The sequence below is a fragment of the Notamacropus eugenii genome, chromosome 1 (assembly GCF_028372415.1).
Source record: "Notamacropus eugenii isolate mMacEug1 chromosome 1, mMacEug1.pri_v2, whole genome shotgun sequence".
Taxonomy (NCBI): domain Eukaryota; kingdom Metazoa; phylum Chordata; class Mammalia; order Diprotodontia; family Macropodidae; genus Notamacropus; species Notamacropus eugenii.
Window position 1 is genome coordinate 724,426,216 of NC_092872.1, and position 27,374 is coordinate 724,453,589.

At 40.5% G+C, this 27,374-nt stretch overlaps 1 protein-coding gene across 2 annotated transcripts in view; it reads left to right on the forward strand.

Moving 5' to 3' along the window:
* EIF2AK3 (eukaryotic translation initiation factor 2 alpha kinase 3) overlaps positions 1 to 27,374 on the forward strand; it is a 75,542-nt gene that overhangs the window by 18,472 nt on the left and 29,696 nt on the right. For both annotated transcript variants that reach the window (XM_072636898.1, XM_072636897.1), the window contains exons 3-6: positions 19,397 to 19,591; positions 21,033 to 21,163; positions 25,621 to 25,855; positions 26,067 to 26,229. In XM_072636898.1, the coding sequence (XP_072492999.1) occupies positions 19,397 to 19,591; positions 21,033 to 21,163; positions 25,621 to 25,855; positions 26,067 to 26,229 (724 nt within the window). The remainder of the gene's footprint in view (positions 1 to 19,396; positions 19,592 to 21,032; positions 21,164 to 25,620; positions 25,856 to 26,066; positions 26,230 to 27,374) is intronic.

Here is a 27,374-nt window from a genome sequence, read left to right on the forward strand (position 1 = left end):
TTTAGATTTTCATATTCTGTCCTTCAAGAAGTAAAAATGAAAATTCTGAAAATAATAGGTTGCCTGTAATAACATGGTAGGTTCCCTGTCTTTATTGCCCCCACTCCCATCCCAGAGGAATCTGGGTCCCTGTCTATGACCTTGAGATGGCAGCCTACCTGTCCTATTCTTCACAGTCATAAAAGATTGTCAGAAGCAAACTATGTGCAGGTTTTCAAAAGAGGCTCAGGAAAGGAGCTCTGACTGGGGATGCTGAGATGTATCTTAGGGGAGAGAACAGGTTCTTGGCCAGGTACTGGCTGGACAAAATGGAGGATCTAGGATCTGTGCTTGTTGAGTTCAGTACAACTAATGTTAGAGCCATGAGGACTTGTGAGGGTTCAACAACAATAATGATAGCTCGTGTTTATATTGTACTTTAAGGGTTACAAAGCACTTTACAATGAATTTATAGTCCAACACAGGAGTTGTATTTAATGACAGCTTCTTTTGTTTGCACAGAGATCCGTTGATCTGGGTTTACTTTGTTCCTGGTCCATATCCTTACCCTGTTATCCAAGAAGTTTTTATTCTCTTTTGAGTTCTTTACTCTGTGATACCTTTGACCATTCCAAGATAAAGCTGTTCCCATTTTTATCCCCCCATTTGCTACCCAGAGGGCTGTGTAGGTGGTATTCCTGGACCAGTTACCTCAAAAAAGTGATCATATTGTCTTTGACTTTTATGGAAGCAATTTCTTTTTTCACTAGCTGTTATTTCTTGTATTCCCTTTTAATTTCTGAGATCCCTGGAAATCTCTACCTCATTTTCAGCTGGAGGGGTCACAGAGAAAAGCAGCTTGTCCGTTACCACTTAACTCTTGACATTTAATACTCTTAATTAACATTTATAAGACTGGCATGATCATAAATATACTCTTTGAATACATTGATGGAGATTGTGTGGTGAGGGTAGCTTTTCACCATTTTTCCTTATTTATTTTTCATGAATGATAAGACTTGTTGGCTATTCCTGGTCTGGCCTGCTAGAACTTTGAAAGCTCAGAAGGAATTTTGCCTTCTTGCATTGGATTGCAAGGAGTCACCTCCTAACTCAGTTCATCAACCTCAGTAAAATCATCGCTGAATATTAGGCAGTGTGAAAGAGCACTAGACCTGAAATCAGGAGGACCTGAGTTTCTGTCTTGGCTTGGAGTATTACCAGACATATGACAATGCGCTGGCCATTTAGTCTCTCTAAGATTCTCTAAGTCTTTAAATGGTGGTAGTGATAATTGCACAACTAATTTCAGGGCCTTGTTGTGAGGAAAGTATTTTGTAAAACCTTAACATCTCTCCTAAATCTGAGTCATGAGTCCTGCCAATACATTGCCATCCCTACTGATTTCTAGGGTTTATGGACTTCTAGTGGTAGACAGTCATTTGTGGCATATCTCCCTATTATTCAGGCATTCAAAGACCACCCTGGATTTCCAGCCTTATTACCTAATAATCCCTCTCCACGTGCACTTTGCTCCAGCCAAACTCAACTACTTGTCCCTTATGTTTGTCTATTGCTTTTCCACTGCCAAATTTTTTCTCGCTTTCTTCCCTATACTTGAACTATCCTTTCCCTCCTTCTTTCTCTAATTTCTCCTTAAACTCCTACCCATTCTTTAAGGCCCTACTTAAATGCCAAACCCTCCATGAAGTCTACCCTGGTCATGTGCAGTTGGAAATTATTGTTGTTTCCTTAGACCTTTCATAGCACCCTGTTTCTACCCTTCTTGTGCCTTTTATCTGTTCTACATCATGGTGATTTTGTTATTTCATGTTTATGTATCTTGCACCTAATAGACACTCATAAGTATTTGCTGAATTGAAATATATACACGTCACATGCTTTCTGTCAAATTGTGAACTCATAAGGTAAATAATGGAGACTTAATGACTTTCTAACAACCTGCCTCAGGGCTTTCATGTAGTAACTTAACAAAGGGCCTGGATAAGAAGGCTAAAGAACATCTAGAGAGGCAAAAGCTTTATTAGGTGGGACTGAATGTGGTTAGAATCACATGTGTGCTTTTTGATCAAAGAATGAGAGGACTTAATAACAAGAAATAAGGTTGTTTTGAACATTTTAGTAGAGGAAAACCTGGAAAGACCTACATGAACTGATGCTGAGTGAAATGAACAGAACCAGAAAAACATTGTACATAGTAACAGCAACATTGTGCCATGACCAACTTTGATAGACTTGGCTCTTCTCAGCAATGCAGTGATCTAAGACAATTCCCAAAGACTCATGATGAAAAATGCTCTCCACATCCAGAGAAAGAACTTTGGAGTCTGAATGCAGATGGAAGCCGACTATTTTCACTTTTTTCCTTTTTTGTGGTTTTCCCCTTACGTTCTTACGTTCTTCCCCTTATGTTCTTTCACAACATGACTAATGTGGAAATATGTTTAATATGATTGTCCATGTATAGCCTGTATCAGATGACATGCCAGAAAGGAGAAAAAAATGTGGAACTCAAAATCTTATAAAAGTGAATGTTGGAAACTGTCTTTACATGTAATTGGAAAAAATAAAATACTGTTAAATGGGAAAAACCAAACAATATTCCCAAAACCTTCCAAAATAAAATATTTTTTAGTAGTGATGGTTTTTTGACAGTAGGTCAATCAAACATCTGAACAAGGCATGTTGAGAAGTTCCCTCTTTCAGTCTTGCTGCAGAAGTGTTCTAGGTGCAGTGGTGTGTTTACCCTGATTTCGTCATCCCAACTAACCCAAGCTAATGATGAACTTTTCAGCTCTCAAAGACTATTGCAGCCACAAAGTGGAAAGAAAAACCTGTGCTCATTATTTTGCTGTAAACAGTGCTTGATTATTAATGAAAAACATTTTTCTCTGAGAATAAGAGAAATTGACAGTTCTATTATCTGTTATAGAACATATATTATGTTCTGTTACATGGTGTTTGGAGTTGAATTGTATGCTGTAGGAAGATAATATTATTTGGCAAAATAGTTTCTATTTGCCTAACTTTTCCTCCTGCCCCAGATTTATTTATTGTTATGCAGTTGTTTCATTCATGTCAAATTCTTTGTGATCTCATTTGGGGTTTTCTTGGCAAAGATACTGGAGTGGTTTTCCATTTCCTTCTCCAGCTCCAGCTCCACTGAGGCAAACAGGGTTAAGTGACTTGCCCAGGGTCACACAGCTAGTAAGTATCTGAGGCTAGATTTGAAATCGAGAAGATGAGTCTTCCTGACTCCAGGCCCTGCACTCGATTCACTGTGCCACTTAGTTGCACTAGTGCGGCTTAATTCAGATGAAATGTAATGCAGATGATCTAACATGCTTCTTTCCTTGTCAGTGGTGACTGACATTTATGTAGCATTTAAGCTTTGCTGAATGTTGTGCATTTATTATTTAATTTGAAGTAGTTGTTGCTCTCACCATTCTACACATTAGGAAACTGAGGCTCAGAGAGGTTAAGGGACTTTCCCAGAATCATGCCACTTGTGATGTCAGAGGTGAGATTCAAACTTAGGTTCTGGTGACTCTAAGGCCATCAGCCTCTTGTGGTCTGGTGTGGTTCCAGAGGCAGTGGGTTGTATCAGGAATTGACTGGTTTAAAAAACAAAAACGTCAACAAAACTTTTAAAAAGAAGGAAATATAGTGAAATAGATGTCTATGCCACGTACACCTGATGAGGTGGTAGCTAGGATTTATGAACATTAAAAGAATTCTGGAAAAAAACCACTTGATGTATAGTCTCATTTTATCTCCTCTGCTAATTAATAAGCAGTTTCAACCTTGACAAAGTGTTCATAGACTGTCCTAAAAATTCATCCATGTAAAATATTAGTTTTTGTTTGCAAAGTTTTACTCCATTGTTCTAAAACAAAGGGAATATAACACATATGGTTTCTTAGATTGTGTAAGCATTAAAATAATATTGTAAATACCAGTAGTGGTCAAAGGATATGTACAAACAGTTCTCATAAGAAGAATTGCGAAGTATTCACAACCACATGAAACGATGCTCCAAATCACTAACAGTAAGAGAAATTTAAATCAAAACATCTTTGAGGTTTTACCGTATACCCCACACCTTATCAAAGATGACAAAATGGCATTAATCAATGTTGGAGGAATTGTAGAATGACAGACACTAATTCATTGTTGGTAGAGCTGTGAAATGACACAACCATTTTGGAAAACAGTTTGGAATTATGCAGGTAAAGTAACTAAACTGCTCATACTCTTTGAACCAGACAATTCATTACTGGGCTTATTGATAAGAAGATAATCCTCAAAGATACCAAGATATTTGTAGCAGCCCTTTTTGTGATAGCAAAGAATTGGAAACAAAGTAAATGCCAGTTGATTGAGGATTGGCTAAACAAATTGTGGTGGATGAATGTAACAGAATATCATTGTGCTGTCAGAAGTGAGGGGTGTGATGAATCCAGAGAAGCATGGAAAGATCTATGTGAACTGGTGCAGGTGAAATCAGCAGCACCAAGAAAACAATATATAGTGACTATAACAATGTAATCAAAAGAGCAACGACATACACAGACTCAAAAGTGAATGTAACAAAATGATGTAGTAGATCAAACATGACTCAGTGAAGTGATATGAGAGTACTCCCCCAGCCCACCCTCCACAGGTGTCACACATGGCTCAGCTTTTAAGACTTTCTCCATGAATCAGTCAGTTGTGCTGAATTTTTTAAATACTCTGTTATATGGAATGGCTCTAAGGGAGGGGGAAAGGGAAGGATGCCAGAGATAACTGATATTATAAAAAAAACAAGACATCAAGAAAAAGTTATTACAGAAGAGAAAATCCCAAGTGGAAATACCCCATCTGTTCATCTTTGGTGCACTTGTTGAAGAAGAGCCTCTTCAGTTGTCCCCTAACTGAAAACTTGTCATATATTGTCCTTATGTTAAAATGCAGAGGGTTTTTTTTTTCTAATTGTCTGTTTACAAAAGGAACAACCCCATCCCTTTTAATTATGATTTCATAGGTAGTGTTTGTTTGGGGACTTTGATTTAGTTCAGCAATGTTTAAACCCCATGAGGCATGAGTTTGTTTCTGACTGATGAGGGCAGAAACCATGAGATTCTGGTGCGCTTCCTTCTCCTGTTGGTTTTCAAAGAGCCTTTTAAAAGACTTTGCTTACATACTTAATGGTTATTAATTGATGAATTGATCGATGCTGATCTAATGTGTTGAGTTCATCTGTGTAGGGAGCTCCCAGGGAGGCCCTCCCTCTGCTAATGCCCATTAGAGCCTTTTCTGTATCTTTGAGTCTGAGAGAATTTCCTGGGATACTGAGAGGGGAAGATACCTGCACAGGGTCACATGGCTAGTCTGAGTCAGAGATGGGATATGAACTCAGGTCCTCCTAATCTGGAGGTCAGCTCTCCAGCCACAAAGCCAGGCTTCCCAGCAAATAATAATGTACTTAAATTACCAGGGCTCATGAATACTCTTGAAGCCTGCATTTTCTTTCCATGAACCATGGAAAGTTATTTTAACTCCTCCTACCTTAATCACTAAACTTACTTTTTCTCTATAGATGGTTGATTAATAATTTATGTTAGAAAAATTGATTCAGTTGTTTGCTGATGCTTTCTATTCAAACACAGTAAATTATTTGGTAAAATCTTGGGGAATTGCATAATCCAGTGGTAAAAAGCACTGGCTCTGGAGTCAAAGGAACTGAGTTCAAATCCTGCCCCTGATGCTACTGCCTGGGTGTCAGGTGGACACGTCTCTTCACCTTTCTCAGACTCATCTGTATAAAATGAGATTGGTTTGGATGCTTCTGAAGTCTCTTTTGGCTTTAGGTCTGTGGTCCTATGAAGTGATACATTGTGCCCAGGATGAAAATACTTCAAACTCAAGAATTTGCAAATTGGGCAAAATTGAAGCAGCTGGTGGCTCAGATGATATGGAGAGCACTGGGCCTGGAGTCAGGAAGACCTGAGTTCAGATCTGGCCCCAGACACTTCGTAGCTTTGTGACCCTGGCCAAGTCACTTCAACTCTGGCTACCTCAGTTTCCTCAACTATAAAATGGGTATAATTATAGCATCTCCCTCTGAAGGTTGTTGTAAGGATCAAATGAGATAATATTTGTAGAGTGCTTAGCATAGTGCCAGGCACAGAGAAGGAGCTGTATCAGTGTTAGCTATTAGCTATTAGATTTCTGTACTTGTAGATTGAAATTCAGTAAGTCTCAAAAAAAATTTTTTTTGTGACATTCCACAAATACAGAATATATTTTATTGCTCTATTAATTTGGTATGTTAAATAGTTGGCTTTAAAAATCAAACTGAATTGTATTTGGTCGTGTGTTTATTTGAATCAAAAGAAATTAAGTTTACTAGTCTGTACTTGGCTATCACCATAACCATTGCAATTTCTCTGTCTTGAAAAATGACTGTCAATCATGTAGTGGGGCTACATTTGGATAATTATGTAAGTAATTGCCTTTTTTACTAATTATTGAAATGAAATACGGCTTTGATTTAATTTTGTTTTTGTTAGCCCCCTGGGAAAAGTTTTGGCTTATAGCTGAATAAGGTGCTGAGAACTGAATGTTCAAGTGTGTGCACTGCCAAATAAGAAATGGGTTTGACTGGCCTTCAAGGAAAGGACTTCGATGCAAAATTTGTTAGTCACCGTATCTGCTGCTTATTAACCTTGGAGAAGGTGGAGATAATTGTTTAAAATGCATAATATTCACATCCATGTCAATGCAGGCTTATGGGCTAATTAATGAGTCACCCTTGCTTCTGGTCTTTTAATAGAGAAAATTTTCTGGTTTGGGGGCTGAGCACAGAACAAAGAAGCATTTTGTTTGAGATACTGGCTCCACTCCATGTCTGTCTGGGATTTCTTGAGTTAGGACCTTCTGGGAAGGAAGGGTGACTTCTAATGCCTTGTACTATCTGAGATACTGCTGACTATAGAGCAAGGGTTTCCAACTGATGTGAGAGGCAGTGTGGCCTACTGGAAAGAGCCAGTCTCAGAATTCAGAAGAGAAAGATCATGATCATCCTCTAGAGATGCTGGTGCTGTAGCCCTGAGTGAGTGATCTCTTGGTTCTCTGAGCACCTAGAAGACAACCAGGTTGCCAGTCAACCTCGGTAGAGGAAGTTTCCTTGTTGGGAGGTCCGTATACCAAAGCAGTCATACCAGGGCCAAAATAAATAAATAAATAAAACCAAAAAAGGATCAGTAACTTTCCATATCTGTGCACCTTTCTCTGACATGACCTCTCTGATTGGTCTGCCATGTTTTCTGATCAGAGTATCAGGGACTTGTGCTCTACTTCATGAGAACTTTTCTGGCAGTATCATCTCTCTTGGAATTCAGAAGATTTAGATGCTGTGAGGCTGTGTAGATCAGGCCTTTCATTTTTACCTATGATGCATCTGAGAGGAAAGTAAAGTGATTTGCCCAAGTCATTCAGGTGGTAAAAGACAAAGCTGGGATTTGAACGCAGGTCCTATATCTTCAAATCCTGACCTCTTTCCACTATGCTAGGGGTTCTTAATTTCCATGGATAGAGTTCATCAGGTCTCTTTACTTGAACTGAATAAAAAAGTTTCTTTTTTTTTTTTTCCAATAATACCTAAATGAAGTTTAAGCCTCTTTCAGTTCTGAATGTAGGCCTCAAATCTGATTCTGAGGAGTTCAGAGGTTTCCCCAGACTGCAAAAGGGGGTCCCTACCACAAAGGTTGATGGGGAGTAGGGCTCCTGATGCATGATGCATATTGTAAACTCTTATCTGAATAGGGAATGGGAGGGTGGACTTGGCAGTTTTCTCTCCCCTTGGCCCTTTCTACCATCAGTAAATGTACATTGTCTGTGAATGTCATTATTATAGCTGTAGACATAAACCATTGTGTTTGACATGATTTTTGAGGTTCTTTTTGGTTATTTTAAAAAATGATTGCCTATTAAAGGAGTTTTTTTCTCCAAGGGTTATTTTTTTTTTTTAATTCAAGATGAGTCAACAAGCCTTTATTAAGCACCTACTGTGTGCCAGGCACTTTGCTAGTTGCTGGGGCTATTATTGTATATAGGAAAGAAAGATAATTTTCTTGAATTTAGGAGGTGGGAAGTGGTAGGATAGATAGATTTGAGAATCAGTAGCATAGACAAGAGAGTGAGAGGAAGAAAGTGGAGGTAACTATTGTAGTTACCTTCTGCAGGAGTTTATCTTCAAAGGGCAGAAGACTTATAGGGATACAGTTAGCAGGGATGGAAGGATCAAGTGAGGGTTTTAAAATTTTTTTTGATAATTTATTTGTTTTCAGTTTTCAACAATTACTTCCATAAGTTTTAAACCAAGTGAGAATTTTTTTTTGGATAGGGAAGACATGGGCATGTTTTTAGGCAGTAGGAAATGAACCAGTAGACCAAGAGAGTTGGAAGATAAGAGATAGAGTGGGGATAATGCAGAGGGGAGTCTGTTGGAGGAGACAGGCTGGAATAGGATCACTTAAACAGGTAGTAGGTTGAGCCTTGGTAGGGAGTAAGGCCATTTCATCATGTGATAGGGGTGAAGGAGGAGGGTGTGGGGAAGAGGAGAGAAGAGGGAGCTCATGGCTAGGACCTTATTTCTTTCTATAAAATATGAGTCAACATTCTCACCTGACAGAGTGGGCTGGATGGAGGGGGAGCCATGGGAAGTTCGAGAGGGATGAAAAGATTTGGAAGAGCTGCTGTAGAGAGTGGGAGAGTGAGTTGATAAGGAAGTATACGGTAGGATTGTCCACCAGCAGCGAGGGCCCAGTTGAGGTTGGATTACATAAATTTGTAGTGAACTCAGTCAGAAACAGATGAGCAATTTTTTTTCCACCTTTGTTCAGCAGCACGTGTGTAGGAGTGAAGGCAAAGAGTGATAGGCTGAGGTTTGGTTGAGTGTTACTGATGATATGATAAAGGGGCTAAGGATTCAGGAGAGAAGGACAGTGTAGAATTGGAACTGGTTCACCAAGAGGTCAAGATGGGGAGAAGAGGAGAGAGAGGCCAGTGCAGCAGACATGGCCTGGGAGAGAACTGAGGGGGCACAAGGGACTGAAGATCACTGTGGATGAAAAGTAGGATTTGGCAAAAGAAGGCAGAGGGAGAGGTGGAAATGGAATATTATGATCAGATAAGGGGATTTCAGAATTCTTGAACATCAAGGTGGGTTGTTTGTGGGTAATACCAGATCAAGGATATGACAGTCTTCCTGTGTGGCTGAAGCAGGGTAGAGAAGTAGGGTGGGGAACTGAGTGCTTAGGGAATTTTTGGGAGAGTCACTATGTATGTTGAAATCCCTTAGTATGAGGGCAGGCATTATGCGGGAGAGAAAAATTGTGTGCCAAGTACCTAACTCATTAGGGAAGGAATTCTATAGACAATAACTACCAGGAGTTTGATTGGGTGGTAGATGTGAATTACATGAACCCCAAAGGAAAAGAGGTTCCTGGGTAAGGAAGGTAGGGGACAACCTGGAAGCAGTAATGGGGAGCAGGAGCCTTCCAACTTTCCTGCTTCAAGGAGTGAGCCAAGGGGAATGAGGGAAAGTGCAGCGAGTGCCAGAAAGTACTGGAAGTCAGATAACCCTCTTATCTCTTTTCATTTTATTTCCATGCCAGGTAAACCTGTAGTTACTTGGAGGTTGAAGACTCTTTGGGACAATTAAGGACAATTAGGTAACCATGTGCTGATCACTGGGTTTGCAAAGTGTTGCCGTTCAGATTCTTGTAAGAGCTAAAAGGCAGCCAGTATTTGAGAATGCCTATTTTCATACTGAACACGGGGCAAGTGTGTGTGGGGGGTGGTGGTGGGGGGATCCATGTTTTCATTCAGGTAAAGTAAGTTTCTACTTATATTTAGTCATGTTTGTCTGTCTTCTGACACAGTAACTGTTACCAGTTTTCTTTGTGTCTTCCCTTGCCATTCCTCTCTCCATTTGCACCTTCATTTGGAACTCTGACTCCAGCCCTCGCTCCCCTTTGCTGAAACCAGAGTGAAGATGCTGAATATCCCTAGTAACGTGGTCCATTTATCTTCATTATGCCTTTTGGTTTGCTCAGAAATAGAGGATGAAACACTTCGCTTAGCTGCTTGGTGACAATACAGATAGAGATTTTTCTGATTGGGTGTTTGCATCTGTGTTTCTGACCAATGTGGCAAATTTTAATTTTTATAAAAAGAAAAAAAAGGAGTGAAAATGCATTCTCCTTTTTTTGGACAAAAAACAGACATTAACATTTTAAAATATGACTGATGGGAAAAGCAAATCACTCAACAATTAGGGGACGTATTGCTGAGCAGTGAATTGGAACAAATAGCTACTTACCATCTGACAGATCAGTGGAATGTATGAAATGCATCTCTGTAACCCACATTTTCTCTACCAAGAGATTTCAGCTGCCTCTCTGGGTGACTCATTCCTTGGCTTCGGAGGTGAGGTAATGCCTTTGTGAGGGGATGATGTCATCTCCCTACCTGAAGTACACACTGGTGCTGTTTCCTGTAGCTTTCCAGGAAAAGCACCATCTGGGTTCACAGCTGGAGTTGGAAAGAAAACTCATTCTTTACATTATATAAGTGGTGGCAAATGTTAGCAGACGTGGCTACCTGATCATAAGCACCTAATAAAAGAAAAGCAGATCAAAAGAGGGACTTTAAAATCCAGAAGTAAATCATTGCATAATCTTACATAGGATGAATTGGAAATGCAGTCTCTCCTTGGGCGTATTCTGAGTTATCTATACTAGTAAATAGCTGTCACTTCTCTAAAAGGACAATTTTGAGGAAATCTTAAAATTTTTTCATGTATCAGTGAGATCAATATTTTCAGAACCTTTTGTATTTTACCTTTCCCTCTGGTTTGAACATGTTTAGGTCTACCCCTGACAGTCCTGTAGAGCAGAGGATCAGTGAAACTTCTCTTTAATTTTAGAACATAGTCAGATCAAAGGGAAACTTAGCATTGTGGCTTGACTGAGGGAGTTATTACTCTTACCTTATCTTTCTACCTGGTAGTCTGGTCTCACTGAATCCACTCCTGTTGAACATGGTCTTGCTCAGGAACCAAAGTAGTCTAAATATATTACTTATTTAGGAGTAACTTGGAAGTTTTAGAACTGAGAAAAAGTGGATTTTTCCCCAGCTTCTCTACCCTTTTTCATTTCCTTTCTTGTTTGATAATATTCATTTTTCTTCTTCCATGTTAAAGAATTATATATGACTCAGAGGGTAATTTAAATACCCATCATTGAATTCTGGTCACAAATGATATTCAGTATTTTGGTGTAAAAATATGTAGACATGGATATAAAAATAAGAGGTTACATATAAGTCAGGGGACATTCAAGTATTTGCTTTGTGAGTTTGGGCAGATCATGTTATCCCTCTCATTCTTTCTTAGCTGTAAAATATAGGGATGATAATTCCTTCTCTTTCCACTTTACAGGGCCATTGGGAAGACCAGTGAAATAATGGATGGAAAAACTCTTTATAAACTGTAAAGCACTGTTAACATGTAAATTATTGTTTCATGACAATATATGTATTGTAACATGAGAGCAATATAAGTGATCTAACTGATCAAATCACACATTACAGTAGACTGTGCATCCAGTAGGCTGTGGGCTGATCTCATTAAGTGTCCAAAAATGGATACTCTCCAAAAAGTTGGATGCTCTCCAAAATGTCTATAGGAGAGGAAGTATGTGAAAGCTCCTCATATATTACCTGTGGTCTTTTTTTTTTCCTGTGGTCTTTAATGAGAAAATGGACATAAGAAAAGAATGTGAAAAGTAAAGTAGTGATGTAAGCTTTAGTAAAAATCAGAGGAGGGGAGTGGCTGATGGCCTTTGAATATTACTAAAAAGCAAAGGAGAGGAAATGGGGACAGTCGAAGATCTTAAAGTCCTCAGAACAGACAGAAGTATTGTACTTAATGATGTTTTCTGGGTTTAGCTACTTAGAGGGGTGTGTGTGTGTGTGTGTAAGTGTAAGTACACAAATAATAACAATAACAGTATTGAGAGCCAGCATAGAACACTCTGAGGTTTGCAAAGCTCTTCACAAGATCCTAGGACACAGACACAGCTCAAGTGTCTAAGGCAAGATTCCAATTCTGATACTCCTAGGAGTCTGGCTATCGATGCACTATCCCACCCGTTCGTACTTAGAGGCTGACTTCTAGTGTTAAATGAGTTGTATTAACTGTAAGTGCTATAGGACTACAGAGCAGGGAGAGATTACTTCAGGGAAGATTTTCATAGAAAAGGTGCCATTTGAGGTAAGTCTTAAAGGGTGGGTAGGATTTTGACAGGTAGAGTAGTTGGGGGCGGGGGGTGAGAGGGAGATAGTCTAGGCAGAGAGTTGTTGTTGTGTTCATCCTTCTTTGCTGAAGAAGACCATGACATCAGAGAAATAATGACATGACTTGCACTTGATTTTGTTTTGAGTGAGGGAGGGCTGTGCAAGGTCACCAACCTCACTTTCTCCTCCTGAGCCATTTGGATCCAGTGACCAGATATTCATCAGGATGACTGGAGATGGCCCAGGATCCAGTGGGAGACCTTAGCCTTTTCAGGTACTCATTTAGAGGGAGGTAACACTCATTGAGTGAATAGGCCTCTTTAAGAAGTAGTCAGGGAATGGCCCTTTCAATGAGCAAAAAATATATATATATATAACTAAATCACACTGGGTATAGCCTGAGGAAAGGCATGAAAGTATAAGACATGTTAAGGAAATTAAGAAGAGTCCAGTTTGGTTGGAGTATAGGGTGAATGTAAGGGAAAAGTGGGAGATAAACCACAAGGTTCACTTAGGGGCTTCTAGTGGCAGGCCTTGAATGTCAGGCTCAAGAGTTTGAATTTGATGGGGTAGGTGTTGGGCAGCTGCAGAAGGGTTAATGGGAATATTCCTGTCCTCAAGGAGACCAAAGGTAACACTGAGGTTTGGCCCTGGCTTGATTAGGAACATATTAGGTCCTTAACAGACCATTGAAGTACCCAGAAAAGGCCTCAGCACATTCCAAACAGAAGTGATGAAGCTTGTTCACATTATTCCTAGGACAGGCCTTCATTCAGTCTACTTCCTTGATCCAGTTAGTTACAGCAAGTGGGGAATCTGATTTCCCTTCCCTCTTTCTGTCAAAGGGAGCACTATCCTTCCCAGGGACCCAAGTTTACAGCCTAAGAGTCCTCCTGGATTCTTCTTATCTCTCTTCTCTTAGATTTGGGCATTTGTCAGTCAGTAAACATTTATTAAGGACCTACCATGTGCCAGGCACTGTGCTAAGCATTGGAGTAGTGTTCCACCTCCTTCACATCTCTTGCAGCTGGCCCCTGCTTTCCATTCTCACCACAGCTGCCACCCTACTTCAGGCCTGACTTCTCACCTATACTATTGCAATAGCTGGCTAAGGGTCTTCTTCCATATCCCTGCCAAATCCATCTCCTTGAAGTGCAGCTATGGCCATATCCCTTCCCTGTTTGAGAAGTTGTTGCAGTTTCTGAGATAAGATAAACATACTCCTGGAATTTATAGTCCTTCATAATCTGCTTGCTGCCTTTCTTTCCCATCTGACTGCACATCATTCATCATTATGCCCTCTGTGCTCTCGCCAGCTGTTCTATATGCTAATCCCCTCTGCAACATTGCACGTCTCATCCCCCCACCCTCCAGTGGAAGGCTCCCTCTCCTCACCTCTGGCTTGTGAAGCCCCTGCCTTCCGGTCAAGGTGCAGTGCCCTTCCTGATGACCACAGCTCTTAGCTCCCCATCCCCAAACCTCCTTCCACCTATTTTGTGTGGATTGTTTTGTATTTACTTCTCTGTAAACTTGTTAATTCCTCTCTGTAGGAGGTAAGCTCCTGGAGGGCAAGGGCTGTCTCACTTTTGTGTTTGTACAATGGAGACTAGCACAGTGGGGGCACACAGGCTCCCTCCCCTCCCCCTCCCAGAGAGCCTTCCCATGGGATCAAGAAGATGTTTTAGAGAAGAAAAAAAAGTCAGCACAACTAATTGACACATTGAGAAAGTCTATGTCATGTGCCACATGTCTGTGGATCTCCATCCTCCACCCTCCACAAAGGGGGTATGGGGGTGTCCCTTCATCTTTCTTCCTTTGAGTGCTACTTGAGCTTGATGTTTTTTGCTATGTTTACTTGTGATCTTCTGGTGTATAATTGTCCTTTCCATTTACATTGTTGTAGTTGCTGTGTATCTTGTGTTCTTGGCTCTGCTGACTTCACTCAGTATCCGTTCACTCAGATCTCTTTCCATGCTTCTCCGGGTTCATCACACCCATTGTTTCAGACAGCACAGTGATATTCCATTTTATTCATGGACCATGTCACACAGACTCTTAATAAATGCTTGCTGATGGATTGATCCTACAGTGAATTAGGAAGGGTTTTGTTAGAGGCAGGGGCAGTAAGAGATGGCAGCTGGTAGTCTAATAGGAAGGGAAGAAGTGAGAAACTATAGAAAACAGAAGCTAGAATTAAAAAAGTGTAATAGTCTAGCCCATTATTCCTTGTAACAAAGGTAGTGGCAAAGCACAGTGTGACTGCTTGATGTGGTACTGCTGAAAGAGCTCTGACTTTGGAATCAGGAGACCCAGGTTCAAATCCTGCCTCTGACTACCTGAGTGGCCTGGGGACTGTTTCCTCACTTTAAAAATAAGGAAGCTGGAGTAGATGATGTCTGGGTTCTTTCTAGCTCAAGTTTTAGAATTCTTTGTTTTTAATGATGATTCAGAGTTATGAAGAAAAGGTGTGATCCATTTTAGAAAGATTTTCACTGGAGAAAACAAAAACAGTTTTAAAGGGAAGGAGCATGAAAGAGGAAAACTTTCTGCTACAATAACTTGTACTTAGTAGTACTTTATGGTTTCAGAGTGAGGTGTGCTAGTAAAGGTGTGCTAGGAGTCTTGGGTTTGACTTCTGGCTTACACCAGCCTGCGTCCGAGCTGGTAAACCTAGAAAATGGACATAATATTTGCTCCACCTATTTCAGTGTTATTGTGAGTGGAGTTCCTTTTAACCTTGAAGGTAATATATGAAGTGAGTTGTTATAATACACATCACTGAGTTTAATTCACACCAGTCCTATGAAGTAGGTAATGTGTTATTCCTGTTTTATAGATGAGTAAACTGAGGCTCAAGTTGACATTTAATTAGACTCATGGAGCTAATAAATGTCTGAGTCAGGAGCCAAACAGTGCTAATTATCATAAATCTTTTTACTGCATCTTGAGGTTCTTAGATTAGAAAATCCAGTTATGTACCTCGGTGATGTTATAGTTCTCAAAATGGACTTTTCTTTCTTATTCCAAAGGAGATGTGAAGATGATCTTTCTTCTCTGATAAGACTTTGCACAAACTCAGGCAGGAACCTTGACCCTGCTTCCTTCTCCAGTTGACCTGAGTCTTCTTCTTTGTTGCCAAGTTTCTGGGAAGACCCTGTGGTTTCATGGAAAAAATGCTGGTTTTGGAATTGGAGGAGATCTGACTTCTGCTCCTTAGTCTGGTGCTTGCTATGAGACTTTGAGCAAGTCTTTTTCATCTCTGAGCTTTGGTTTTTCGTCTGTGCTGTGGGAGCAGTCATGTTCACAGCATCTGCCTCATAAGCCGAGGCTTCAGAGACTTTCTTTTTCCTCCTCCCTCTCTCCCCTCCCTCCTCTTCCTCCTCTTCTTTTTCTCCTCTCAACCTCTAGAAATCTGTTTAACCACTTTGTCATTTCAAAGGTCCCTAGTTACCTTATCACCAAATCCTGCCTCTCCCCTCTTTCTTTTCCTGCTTTCTTCACTGGCTTCTCTTTCTTCTCCTGGTCCATCAGTATGGCAAGCTGAGTTTCTGTCCTTGCCCTCTCTTCTCTACACTTTTCTTTTTCTTAGTTGCCTTTTCTGCTTTCATAGTGCCACTGATCCCCTTCCTGTAATATAAATCCAAAATCAATTAGGTTAGGCTCCCTGTGTTTAGAAACATATCAGTGTTCAGAAGAGAACACAGCAATCTCCTAAGCTTGTTTTCATTGCACACTCACTGCTTGGTTACATATCCCTAGCTGGGTGTCTTGTCACCTCAAACTCATTGTATCTAAAACCGAAACCACAGCATCTCAGAGACCCTCCAGTCCAACCTGCACATAAATTCCCCTGTACATCATGGTGCAATGGTCATCCAGCCTTCATCCAAAGGCTTCTAGTGCAGGGGTGGGAGGGGGTGGGCTTCCCACTCATGAGGGAATAGAATTGTTAAGAAGTTCTGAGTGGCATCAAGCTCTTGCCTCTCTGTCTCTTTCACCCGTTATTCCTGGTTCTCCCTTCTGGGACCAGACACATATCCCTCTCCCACATGAGCCCTTCCAGTATCTGATGATAGCTGTGATGCCATCACTGAACTCTTCTCCATGTTACACCGAGTACACCGAGTCCCAGTACACCGAGCTGATCTTTCTGGGGCAAGGTGTCAAGGCCCCTCATCAGTCACTTAGTCATACGGTCTTCATCTGGCCGCTTTCCAGCTCGCTGATGATCTTTCTCTGATTTATTCCTTCAAATTGAACATAATCATAACAACGATAATTTATTGTTATTGTTCAGTGACTCTTTGTGACCCCATTTGGGTTTTTGGTTTTTTTTTTTGACAAAGATACTGGAGCGATTTGCCATTTCCTTCTCTAGCTCATTTTACAGATGAAGAAACTGAAGCAAAGAAGGTTAAGTGACTTGCCCAAGGTCACACAGCTGGGAAGTGGCTGACACTGGTTCCCTGACTCCAGACCACTTTGGCCACTGTGCCTCTTAGCTGTCAATAATAATAAGAATACCAATAGCCGCCAGCGTTTCTGTAGTGCCTACTGTGACAGGCACCATGTGCTAAGCGTTTTACAAGTGTTATCTCTTTTGATCCTCAGAACAGCCCTGAGAGGTAGGTGCTATTACTATCTCCATTTTACACTTGAGGAAACTGAGGCAGACAGATTATGTAACTTGCCCAGGATCACCCCATAAGCAGGTGGTTGAGACAGGATTTGAACTTGGGTCTTTCTGTCTCAAGGCCCAACTTTCTATTCAGGTTCCCTCCGGAAGAGTCACAAAGCACAATTTTGAAAGGTCACATGAAACCACAATGACTAATTTTAAAGACAGGACAACTGATGACAATCAAATTAAGGACCAGAAAAAAAATGGTAAATAAATAAATGTGATAAAAATAAAATAATAAATGATTTTTTAAAACCCTAAAAAATTATTTTAAAAATCAAGAATACCACCCCGAAGGGAGAGTCCAACAAGATGTCGATCTCTTATGTCCTGGACACTAGGCATCTCTTAATGCAACGTGAGACTGTGTTAACTTTTTATTGGCTGCTCCTCAAAAGTGCACCGTAAGAGATCTCCTCTTCTAGGATACGCATGGCTGTTTGTCTGGTGTGTCTTAGTAGGAATTCCTTTACTGTATGAGTTGGATTAGATCACAGCTGAGGTCTCCTAACCACCAGCTTCTCTGATTCTGCAATTTGTCAGCCAGTTGACTCCTGTTGAACTGATAGTCCACTAAAAGGCCATGATCCTTCCTAATCAAACACAAGCTGTCTAGACTTGCAATTCTCCTCTTATAGTTGTGAAGTTGATTTCCTTTCACCCAGGTAAAAGGACTTTATGCTTATTTTCATTTTATTTCATCTTAGTAGCTTTGATCAGCATCTTCCAATCTGTCTGTCAGGACCAATCCTGACTTTGTTACCTAACATGTGTTGGCTACCTTCTTTGTAACTTGAGTCTTTGAGTCCCTTGAAGACCTAAGGGAGGAGCCAGTGAGTAGCCAAGCTGGACTGTGACCCCAGGCTTTCTTATCTTCAAGGCCAGCTCTCTGTCCGCTTTGCTTTTCTGCTTTCCAGGAAGCATTTAATAAATGTTTATTGAATCTTGTCCAACTGTCCTAGCAATTGTCTGATATTCTCTCTCTGATGAAAGGAGTACAGGATTTGCTCTCAGGGCCCTCATCTCCAAGCTGAAATCTTCTATCAGTGTAGCATAATTATGGACATTTATATAGCACTTAAGGGTTACAAGGACCTTTCCCACAGTTACCACATTTGATCCCGGAGGTAGATGAAATTATCACTCTTTTATAGATTAGGAAATTAAGGTCCCCCAGATGTTTTGTGACTTGCCTAAATTATCACAGTTCATAAATGCAGAGGGGAAACCCTGGCCTTGGAGCTGCAAGTCTAGTGCCTGGGCCTTTGAACCAAGCTGCCTCTAAATAAGATGACTGCCCCTTATCTGGCCTTGCTGCTGACAGAAAGCTGCTTCAGAAACCATCCTGTTTCCTACAGAAGGTTCTCTTTTGATCATGTGAAACCTGATAAGCTTAATGCTTCAAAAATAAATACAGCTGTAAAGTTCCTGTTTCACCAAAAAGGTCAAGTGTAAAGAAACTCCAGGTTCACAGTTCTCTCCACCTATTAATAATGTTTTGTTTGTGGGCGCGATGCTTTCTGTTTCTGAAGTGAGAGAAACAGTCATTTTTTCTGTTGAATTTATTGGCGTCCGTTTGTAATTACGAAGAAAGGAAAAAGAAGTCAGAATCTTAGACTGTATCAGTGCTTCTGACTGTATGGCGCCTCAGTGTGGGAGCGTACGGAGTCATACGCTGTCAGCTGAACAGGCGAAAAAGAGAATACCTAGCTTTCCTTTAAGTATTTAAAAAAAAAAAAGGAAATAGCTCTCCCCCTCAACTTTATTATGAACTTGAAAGTAGTTTCTAAGAAACAGTATTAATACATTCTGGCGTAGACTAACATTTGTGACTAAATTTTGTTTTCTGTTGGATCTTTTTTAGGAGAAATTGCATCAACATTGCAATCCAATCTGTAATCCTACCTTGTTTAATAAGCACTTACATATGCTAGCTTTGTATTATGTTGTTTGTTAAATAAATAAATATCACTCAGGTTATTAATTTTAATCTTTGAGTGGTTTTTGTGGTTTTTTTTTTTTGGAGGGAGGAGGAGGGTGACACTTACCATATTGGTCTGAAGATAGGATGTATGTTTTTTCCCCAAATCATGTTTTTATAAAGCCTAAGTGACTTTTTAGCATATGCATATACGTTTTTTTCCTTTCAAAGGATCTCATTTTAAGGTCATGACCTATATTCAAGAGTAGCCCGATCCTTGGATCAATCCCATAATTGCCTACCATAATGATAGTTATAGAATAAAATGCATATATAGCTTCTATTTAATTTTCCTAATGTCCGTGCCCATAGTTTGTTTTGTCAAAATCCTCAGCTAATGATCTTGGTTTCAACTTCCTGACTTTTGAAAAGTAGTGTTACTATTTTAGGTATTTGGCAATAAGATGATCATTCCTTCCCTGGATGGAGACCTTTTCCAGTGGGACCGAGAACGGGAAAGCATGGAAGCAGTTCCTTTCACAGTGGAGTCTCTGCTTGAGTCTTCATATAAGTTTGGAGATGATGTTGTTTTGGTTGGAGGAAAGTCTCTCACCACATATGGGCTCAGTGCCCACAGTGGAAAGGTGAGCGAATAGATGGGATCTCTGTTTGGGGATAGGGAAAAATAGATGGTGCTGAAGAATGTCCAGGAAGTGATACTCAAGGTCTGTTGTTCTACGTTCTTCTTTTGAAGAACTGAGAGTGCTGTTATGTGTGCTTTTATTATGTGAGTTCTCATTTATCCTAACAAATGAAACTTAACAAAAGTAATTGATTATCCTTCAGACCAAGAACAGTGACCTAGAGCTGAAAGTGTAAATTAGAACCTCTGTGGCAGTAACAATTGATTGGACAGATTTAAATCACCTAAAACTCTCCTTCTCCTCCTTAATTCTTTACCTTTGTGGTCTGTAAATCACAATATGATATGGATAGACTTAGGATAATTACACACCAAAGAATCCATATCTAAGGACGTTTTCACATATATTTTATTTTTGAATTTGTGAGAGGGCCAAAGTATCTCCTTCCTGTGCCCTCCCCCTCTCCCAACCAATATACTTGTGAGATTGTTAAGGTGACATGATGTCACCTCATGAACATCTCCACCCTGGGAGTCAGAAGGTTCTGACTTCCCTTCCTTCCTGAGCTCCGCTCCTTGTCTGACCCCGCTGAAGTCACCTGACCTTTCTCAAGTCTGAATTTTCCTCTTGTAATGAGGGAGCAAAGTAGACTAGTCAAGGCTTCTTAAACTTTTTCCACTCACAACTCCTTCAGCCCTTCTTAAACTGTGGGTTGCAACTAGATGATTTCTATGGACCCTTCCAAATCTAAGAATCCTCAGCTTTGTGATTCTTGGTGCTACTACATAAATTGATACCATGGCAGGGTTATTTTTTTTGATGGTCTTCATTTAGTACCTGCTGAGATTCCTTCTTTGCAAAAATTTGGTGACATTTTTAAGCTGTTACAAAAGGTGTCTGACAACACCACCGAACACTTTTGTTATATCAACACTCTGGAGACTTATTTCTTACTTGTGTGGAAATATCCCCTAACTTACCAAAGACCTGTTTTTGTGAAAGAAGGATGAGAATGGAGGCACAGTGAGGGCCAGATGAAATAATCGGTCTGAAAGCATGTTGTAAAACAGCTGTTGAGAAGGCCACATAGAGGGAATCGAAAGCTGAACTGGCATCCAAGAAGACCTGAGTTCACATTCTACCTCAGACACTGACTCACTGTGATTTTGGGGAAGCCACTTCATCTCTGAGTCTCAGTGTCCTCATTTCTAAAAGGAGGGTGATAATAATAACCCCTGTCTCACACGATGGTTGTAAGGATTAAACCAAATCGTATCGGTAACGTGCTTTTGCAAACCTTCAAGTACTGTCTGAGTTGTTGCACTTATTATTGCTTTGGGTTTTTTCCCATTCCAATATTGCTTTCTCTGTTCTCTTGTTATTTGTACCCTTTGGATATCGGGTATGTGCCTTGCTGTTTTCATTGCTCATTACTTTTTAGGTGAAGTATATTTGTTCAGCCATGGGCTGTCGCCGATGGGATGACGAGGAGTTGGAACAAGAAGACATTCTCCTTCTGCATCGAACACAGAAAACAGTCAGGGCTGTTGGACCTCGGAGCGGCCATGAGAAGTGCGTATTCTTAGGAAGCGCTTTGTTAGTTTTCAGAAGTTTGTGTAAGGCCAGGAGTCATACGTTTCTTTTTAGAGGTTTGCCTTGCCAAGTGCTAATAGAGAGCGGCCTAAGGACTGTCTCATCTCGGTAATGTGGATATGGCTTCTGGTGACACAGATCACAACCACCCATGCCTGCCCATTCTGGCCTGTTTTCCCTTTAATGTGTGAGGGGCCATCTTTAAGCCCTTTTGCCCTTGTAAGGATATTGAGGAAAGTGGAGGCCATCCATTGGTTGGGACTTGCTCCACCTTGTAGATCATATATTGGTTGGGTGCCATCTTTTATGCCACTTTTCTATAATTCTTTGTAATATGTTATCACTTGCTTAACCCCACTATACACCTCTCCATTTTGCTTGGAACAGGGCTCAGTTCTGTTGCTCAAGCAGTTCTATAACTTGAATTCATTCAGCAGAGGGATTACAAATATGACCCTGTGTTTCTGGGAGAAGCCTGTGATCCTCAAAATGAACTTTGTACTTTCCCAAAGGCAATCCAGACCACTTTCTGTTCAGTTCTGGGCTTAACTCATTGTCTCTTGCAGCCTGTCTAAGATGTAAAGGTTGATGAATGGACTTTGTAGGCTGACTGTCCTTTTGTATGTCATAACATGGACAATAGATACTTTTCTTCCACTTGGTTTTTTTTTTGCTGTGAATGATTAGGCTGAACTCTGGAGTGATCATGAATCTCATCCAGGAGGTTCTGCGGTGTCCAGGGCTTGATAGCAATTGGCACCATATCATGTGCAAAGAAGAGCATGTGGAGGACCTCGCTCTGATCTCACTGTGGAATCCCTCTTCACTTGGTCTCTACACGGGGCATCCCCCATCATGACCCTGGCTGCGTCTTTGGCTTGTTCATAGCCCACTTGATCTTTCTGTCCTGAAGGTCACCAAAGTTATTGCTGTTGTTGCATCTTTCCAGGAATCTTGTATAACTTTGACATATGCATGGGAGACACATTCTTAAGGGAGATTATTTAAAAGGCAGTGTTTTGCTCTGCCAACTGAAATGCTTTTCTGGAGTTAAAAGATAAGCCCAGTGGGGTCTTGTACTCTACATTTTTGATCGATTGTGCGTTGGTAAAGACAGATTCTGTTGTGCAGTGTAGATGGAAGGCCTGCTTTTTCTCTCCTCATGCCCCCCTCAAAGATGCCTTCAGTACATGAATAGAGTTGTTCTCATATAAATTTTGTGTAGATGAGAAAATGGCATACTAAATGTTTTTTATTTGTTTTATATTCCCCTCGGGTAACAGTAACCTAAAAGTTTTGGAGTCTTTACATCATCCCTTGTCATATACTAAAAGTACGGCAAGCCGTAGAGCCCTACTCTCATGTCTCATTATCTCAGTTCTTGAAGTCTGTGCCTGTGTAGTCTACTTGTGATAGGCTGTCCTGTGCAAGAAAGCCACAGGTAGAGGTACAGGTCACAGACTAGAGAAGGCGCTTCATACCGGACTCAGATTTCCTTCTACAATACAGTGTTCAACAAGGAGCCATTTTGCCACGCAGGGCATGCATTCCCATTTCACTTGTATTTATTTGTTAGCTACTTATTTTTGTAAATATTCTCTTCCTTAAGGGCAAAGAATTTCATTTTTGACTTTGTATCCCCTGGCCTAAGACACTCTAAATGCCGGGCTATTGACCAGTTTGTAACTCTAATTATTAAGAATTTGTTTTTTATTGTGTATTTTTTATCAAGCCTAAATCTTCCTTTTCCTGGTCCTACTTTCTGCCAAACAGAAAAAATCTGATCCTTCTTTCATATGATAGCCCTTCACATATTTGAAGAGATCTGTCATGTACCCCTCATGCTTTTACTTCTTTGGGCTAAATGCCCTTTCACTTCCAAGTCCTTGTCTGACTTAAACTAGAGAGATCCTTCATCATACTAACTGACGAATCACATCATTGAAGGCTGTCCGGCCCTGAGTGCAAATGGAAGAAATTTCCCTATAGATGATGAAGTCCTCCAGATTCTCCTTTTTGTAGAAGAAATTGTGTTGACTGCATCTAGCCCCAGGACATTGCAGAGCCTCTTAGATGAGATCCACAATAACTAAAGAGTTTGAACTCAGGGAAAAACCAAGTAAATAAAGAGTCTCTCTTGTTCTGTCTATGATGTGCAATTGTAAGGACAGTCTTTAAAGGTGAGAATGTGTCCAATAAACCTTGGATAGTCACTATAGATGGACAGTGAACTGGCCCCAGAATGGATAGGAGGAGAAGAGTGGATTGGATTCCATTTGGGGAATTGTGCCATGCTTTTATTACCTTAAGCCTCTCTCCAAAGCAAAGGTTCATCTTTTTAGCATCCATATTCTTCCAGGGATGCTCTGTGTTTGCAAAACATAGAGTGTCACAGTTGACAAAGGATGACAGTTGCAAATCACTGAAAGAGTTATGAAGGGAAGCATAGTGGGAGTGAGTCAGTATAGCATTTTACTAGTGAAAAACAGGGTCATAAAAGATACCATCATAGAAGTATGTATAATGGAAGAAGGAGGCGAACCGGTCATCTTCAAGGTCAGGGCATGTCCATCAGACAACCCACATGCAGCATTGGCTCTTGTACAGTGTCAGAACTAGAGTAGGTTGCTTTGTTGAGGATTTGCAGGAGCACAGAGGATGAGGAGGCTTGGAGAGGTTGTGATCTGTATCCTCGGAGACAAGTGTGCACCTTAATGACATCCCAAGGCTACCCGAGTGTTCTCAAATGAAAGGACTCGTGTAGGTTGTACTTTGTCTAGACTATATTTGTCAAGGTGTTCCATAGACAGTGTGATCTTTTTCATGATAGCCCCATTGAACAAAGACAACTTGGTTAACAATACTTTCTGCTCAGTTTGTTCTACCCATTGGACTATTCTCATTTCTCTTCACCAGGTAACTGCCCCTTTGGGTCTTGAAGTATAATTTTGTGTGTCTTGTTTTAGTGTTATTTCTTTTGTTGATGTAGTTTTTTTGCACATAGGAAATTGTTCATATCATATATTACAATGTATGGGGATAGGGAATAGATCTAGCAGACTTCCAAATGAGAGACTTACTCTACCCATGACAGTTCGCACCTTCTGCATCACATATTTTCTTAGAGAGGGTTACCTGGGACACTGAAAGGTTAAGGGATCTGCCCAGGGTCACACAGCCAGGGTATATCAGAGTTAGGACTGGAACTCAGGTTTACCTGGCTCCTTGTTCATTTTTATGTCATGCACAAGAATGAGATGTTTTCTCATTAGATGTCCTAATTTTTAATTCTGCCTTGTGCTTACATGAAGCACCTTTAAATTTGCCTGCAGAATGATGAGATTATCAGATCATTGTTTCCCTCATTTCAAAATAAGCCAGGCTTTTAGATCTCACCTGTTTGTTCTGATGCAGAATTTTGCTCTCTTCACTGAAAGTAGTCCCTTTTCAAGGTGATGATGAATGTTTCTTCTTTTTCCTTTAGGCCAGACCATGAGTGGTAGTGATTTTGGATAGCCACTGACAACCTGACATCAGGACTCCTCTTCCTGATGGAATTTAGTCCATCTAGTGTGTAATGAGTGCTGCATCAGCATGGAACTTAACGTACACTTTGACACATAGTTCAACCAAGGCTTCACCAGCAGGAAGTTGTTATGTCTTAAGATCCATCCTCTAAATGTAGTCTTTACTAGGAGCCATGTAGTTGGATGACTCATTTCCAAACCCAGCTATTTTATAGCTGCGTGACAGAGAATACCTTGGCAGTATTTAAATGATTTTTTCTACTCCTGGAATATCACATAAATAGATGGCTTTCAGTGGCTTTTTAAATATTGAAAAATTAAAACAATATCTTGCAAGAGCCAGTGTTATTGGTCATATTGGGATAGGTAGGTTCAGAAACTCAAAGTCTGAGTCATAGACATATAGGTTTGAAACCTATATGGGGCCCTTAGAGGTCATCTGGTCCAACCCATTTTACAGGTGAAGAATCTAAAGCCTGGAGGAGTCAGTGACTTACACAGGTTTACACACATGTGCAGAACTTGAGTTTTAAAAGAGAGATGGCAGATTTCAAGTGGCTTGGTTCCATGTAGGGTCACCCATACAATTATTTTACTGTGTTCTGCTTTTATAAAGCCATTCTGAATCCGAGTTATAATATTTGGGTGGAAAGAACCTCAGTGTCTGAAACCTGCTCAAAATGTAGGAGTGAGTCAACTTCGAAATACAACGATTTTTTAAAAGCTCTCATGCGCCCTCTAGTGACATAAGTCAGCACAACAATATGTTCAAGTACTGAGAAAAAAATTGGTGCGATTTGTTTTGTCAAAACCTAAAGCTTTGTTATGTGTTTCTTTAAGCTAGAAGAGTGGTGTGCTTAGTTGTGTTATTCAAATGTAATTTCTAAAATGTGCCTTTGTAAATTTAAGGTGGAATTTCAGTGTTGGCCACTTTGAACTGCGCTATGTTCCAGAGATGGAAACTAGAGCTGGATTTATTGAAAGTAATTTTAAATCCAGTGTTAAAAAAGGAGAGTCTAAAATCATTTCGGATGTGGAGGAACAGGAAGCTGCCCTTCAGGACACTGTGATAAAGGTCTCCGTCACCGACTGGAAGGTTCTAGCCTTTAGCAAGAAAGGCGGACATTTGGAATGGGAGTATCAGGTATTCAAGAGGCAGACTTAAAATTGCTGAGGGGTTGTCATATTTGCAGGGCTTTTATTCTGGTGAGGTGAAGAACCGTCATCCTTTGGGGGAGGGGGGTTCCTTCGGGCACCAGAATTCTTGTAAGTCATACTAGGTATAGTTGTATAAATTAGGTACACAGAAGGCCACTTGGATGGTAAAGTCCAGCTCTGACCTTCTCTTTGTTCAGTTTTGCACTCCGATTGCTTCGGCCTGGCTGGTTAAAGATGGCAAAGTCATTCCAATTAGTCTGTTTGATGATACAAGTTATTCATCTGAAAGTGACATTTTTGAAGATGAAGAGGACATTGTGGAAGCTGCCCGAGGAGCTACCGAGAACAGTGTCTATTTAGGTAAGGGGGGAGTATGCCCTTTATTGTAGGGATTGTGGCCCTGAAGACATGGGCTTTCCTTACTTCCTTTGGACTTCAGACATTTGTAGAGGAAGACTGAGTGGAAGTTGTAGTTTTTGTAGTCCTAGTTAACCTCCAAATCTCAGGTTGTTCAGTCTAAACTCTGCTTTCATTTAGTATTCCAACTCTTGTTCTGATATGGCTACTTATCATATCTCCCTATCCCCTTGTGAGAGGGAGGGGGAATGATGGGAAGGGACTGTCTTGTCTAAGTTTTGTTTGCATCTAGTGTGGGGACTTATACCAAAGAAGCTTAGTAAATGTAGAATCCACCTTCATGTTTTCTAACCATTTATTCCGCCATGAATCTGATGAATGCTAGTGTTCTTATGGCCAGTGCAGAACCTGAGCTTTTAATATGGTGCTTCTCACAATTTCAGTAATTATCATTTGAAAAAGATTCATGAAAATTATTTTCTAAACTTCTTCTCCCAGCAGTCTCAAAAAAAGGAGGGGCAGTGCTTAAAGATAGAGTGTCCCCTTCTGCTTGCCTGCTGCAAAACAACCCTGGAAGAAATATTGTAACCACACTGGGTCCACTGGCTAATGGGGCCCCTGAGTTGTGACATAGCTTTCCTTTTCATTTGATTTCATCTGTATCACAACAGGCACAGTGGTGTTTCAGATGTTTTTTCTCTGCTCGTCTTATGCATGACCCATCATTCTCCCTCTCTCTTACATGAATTTGTAATTTGAAATATGGGTCAGTTCCTTTGACTGGCCAGCATTTGGAGGGAGCCTTACTTAGGAAGTATGTATAACATTTTGTTCAGATTAGAACAAGGTAGGGGAAAAAGAACAAATTCCTTAGTGTTTGTTATGTGGTGTAATTTCTCTTCTAGTGAGATTAAATTCAGTTTGGCAAACATTTTTGAAGCCCTTCCTCTGTGCAGGGTGCTCGCTGGCAGGTTACAGAGAAAAAACCAAATGATGCTTGCCCTCCTGAGGGGACGTAGCATGTGCACAAGTAACTGGTTACGCCCACAGACATGTTCAGGAGGGAACCTGCAGTAAACTGTGGCTTAGGAAATCCAGAAGCAGCTTGCATATTTATCTTTTGGTTAAACATTTGTAGCTGAGACCTA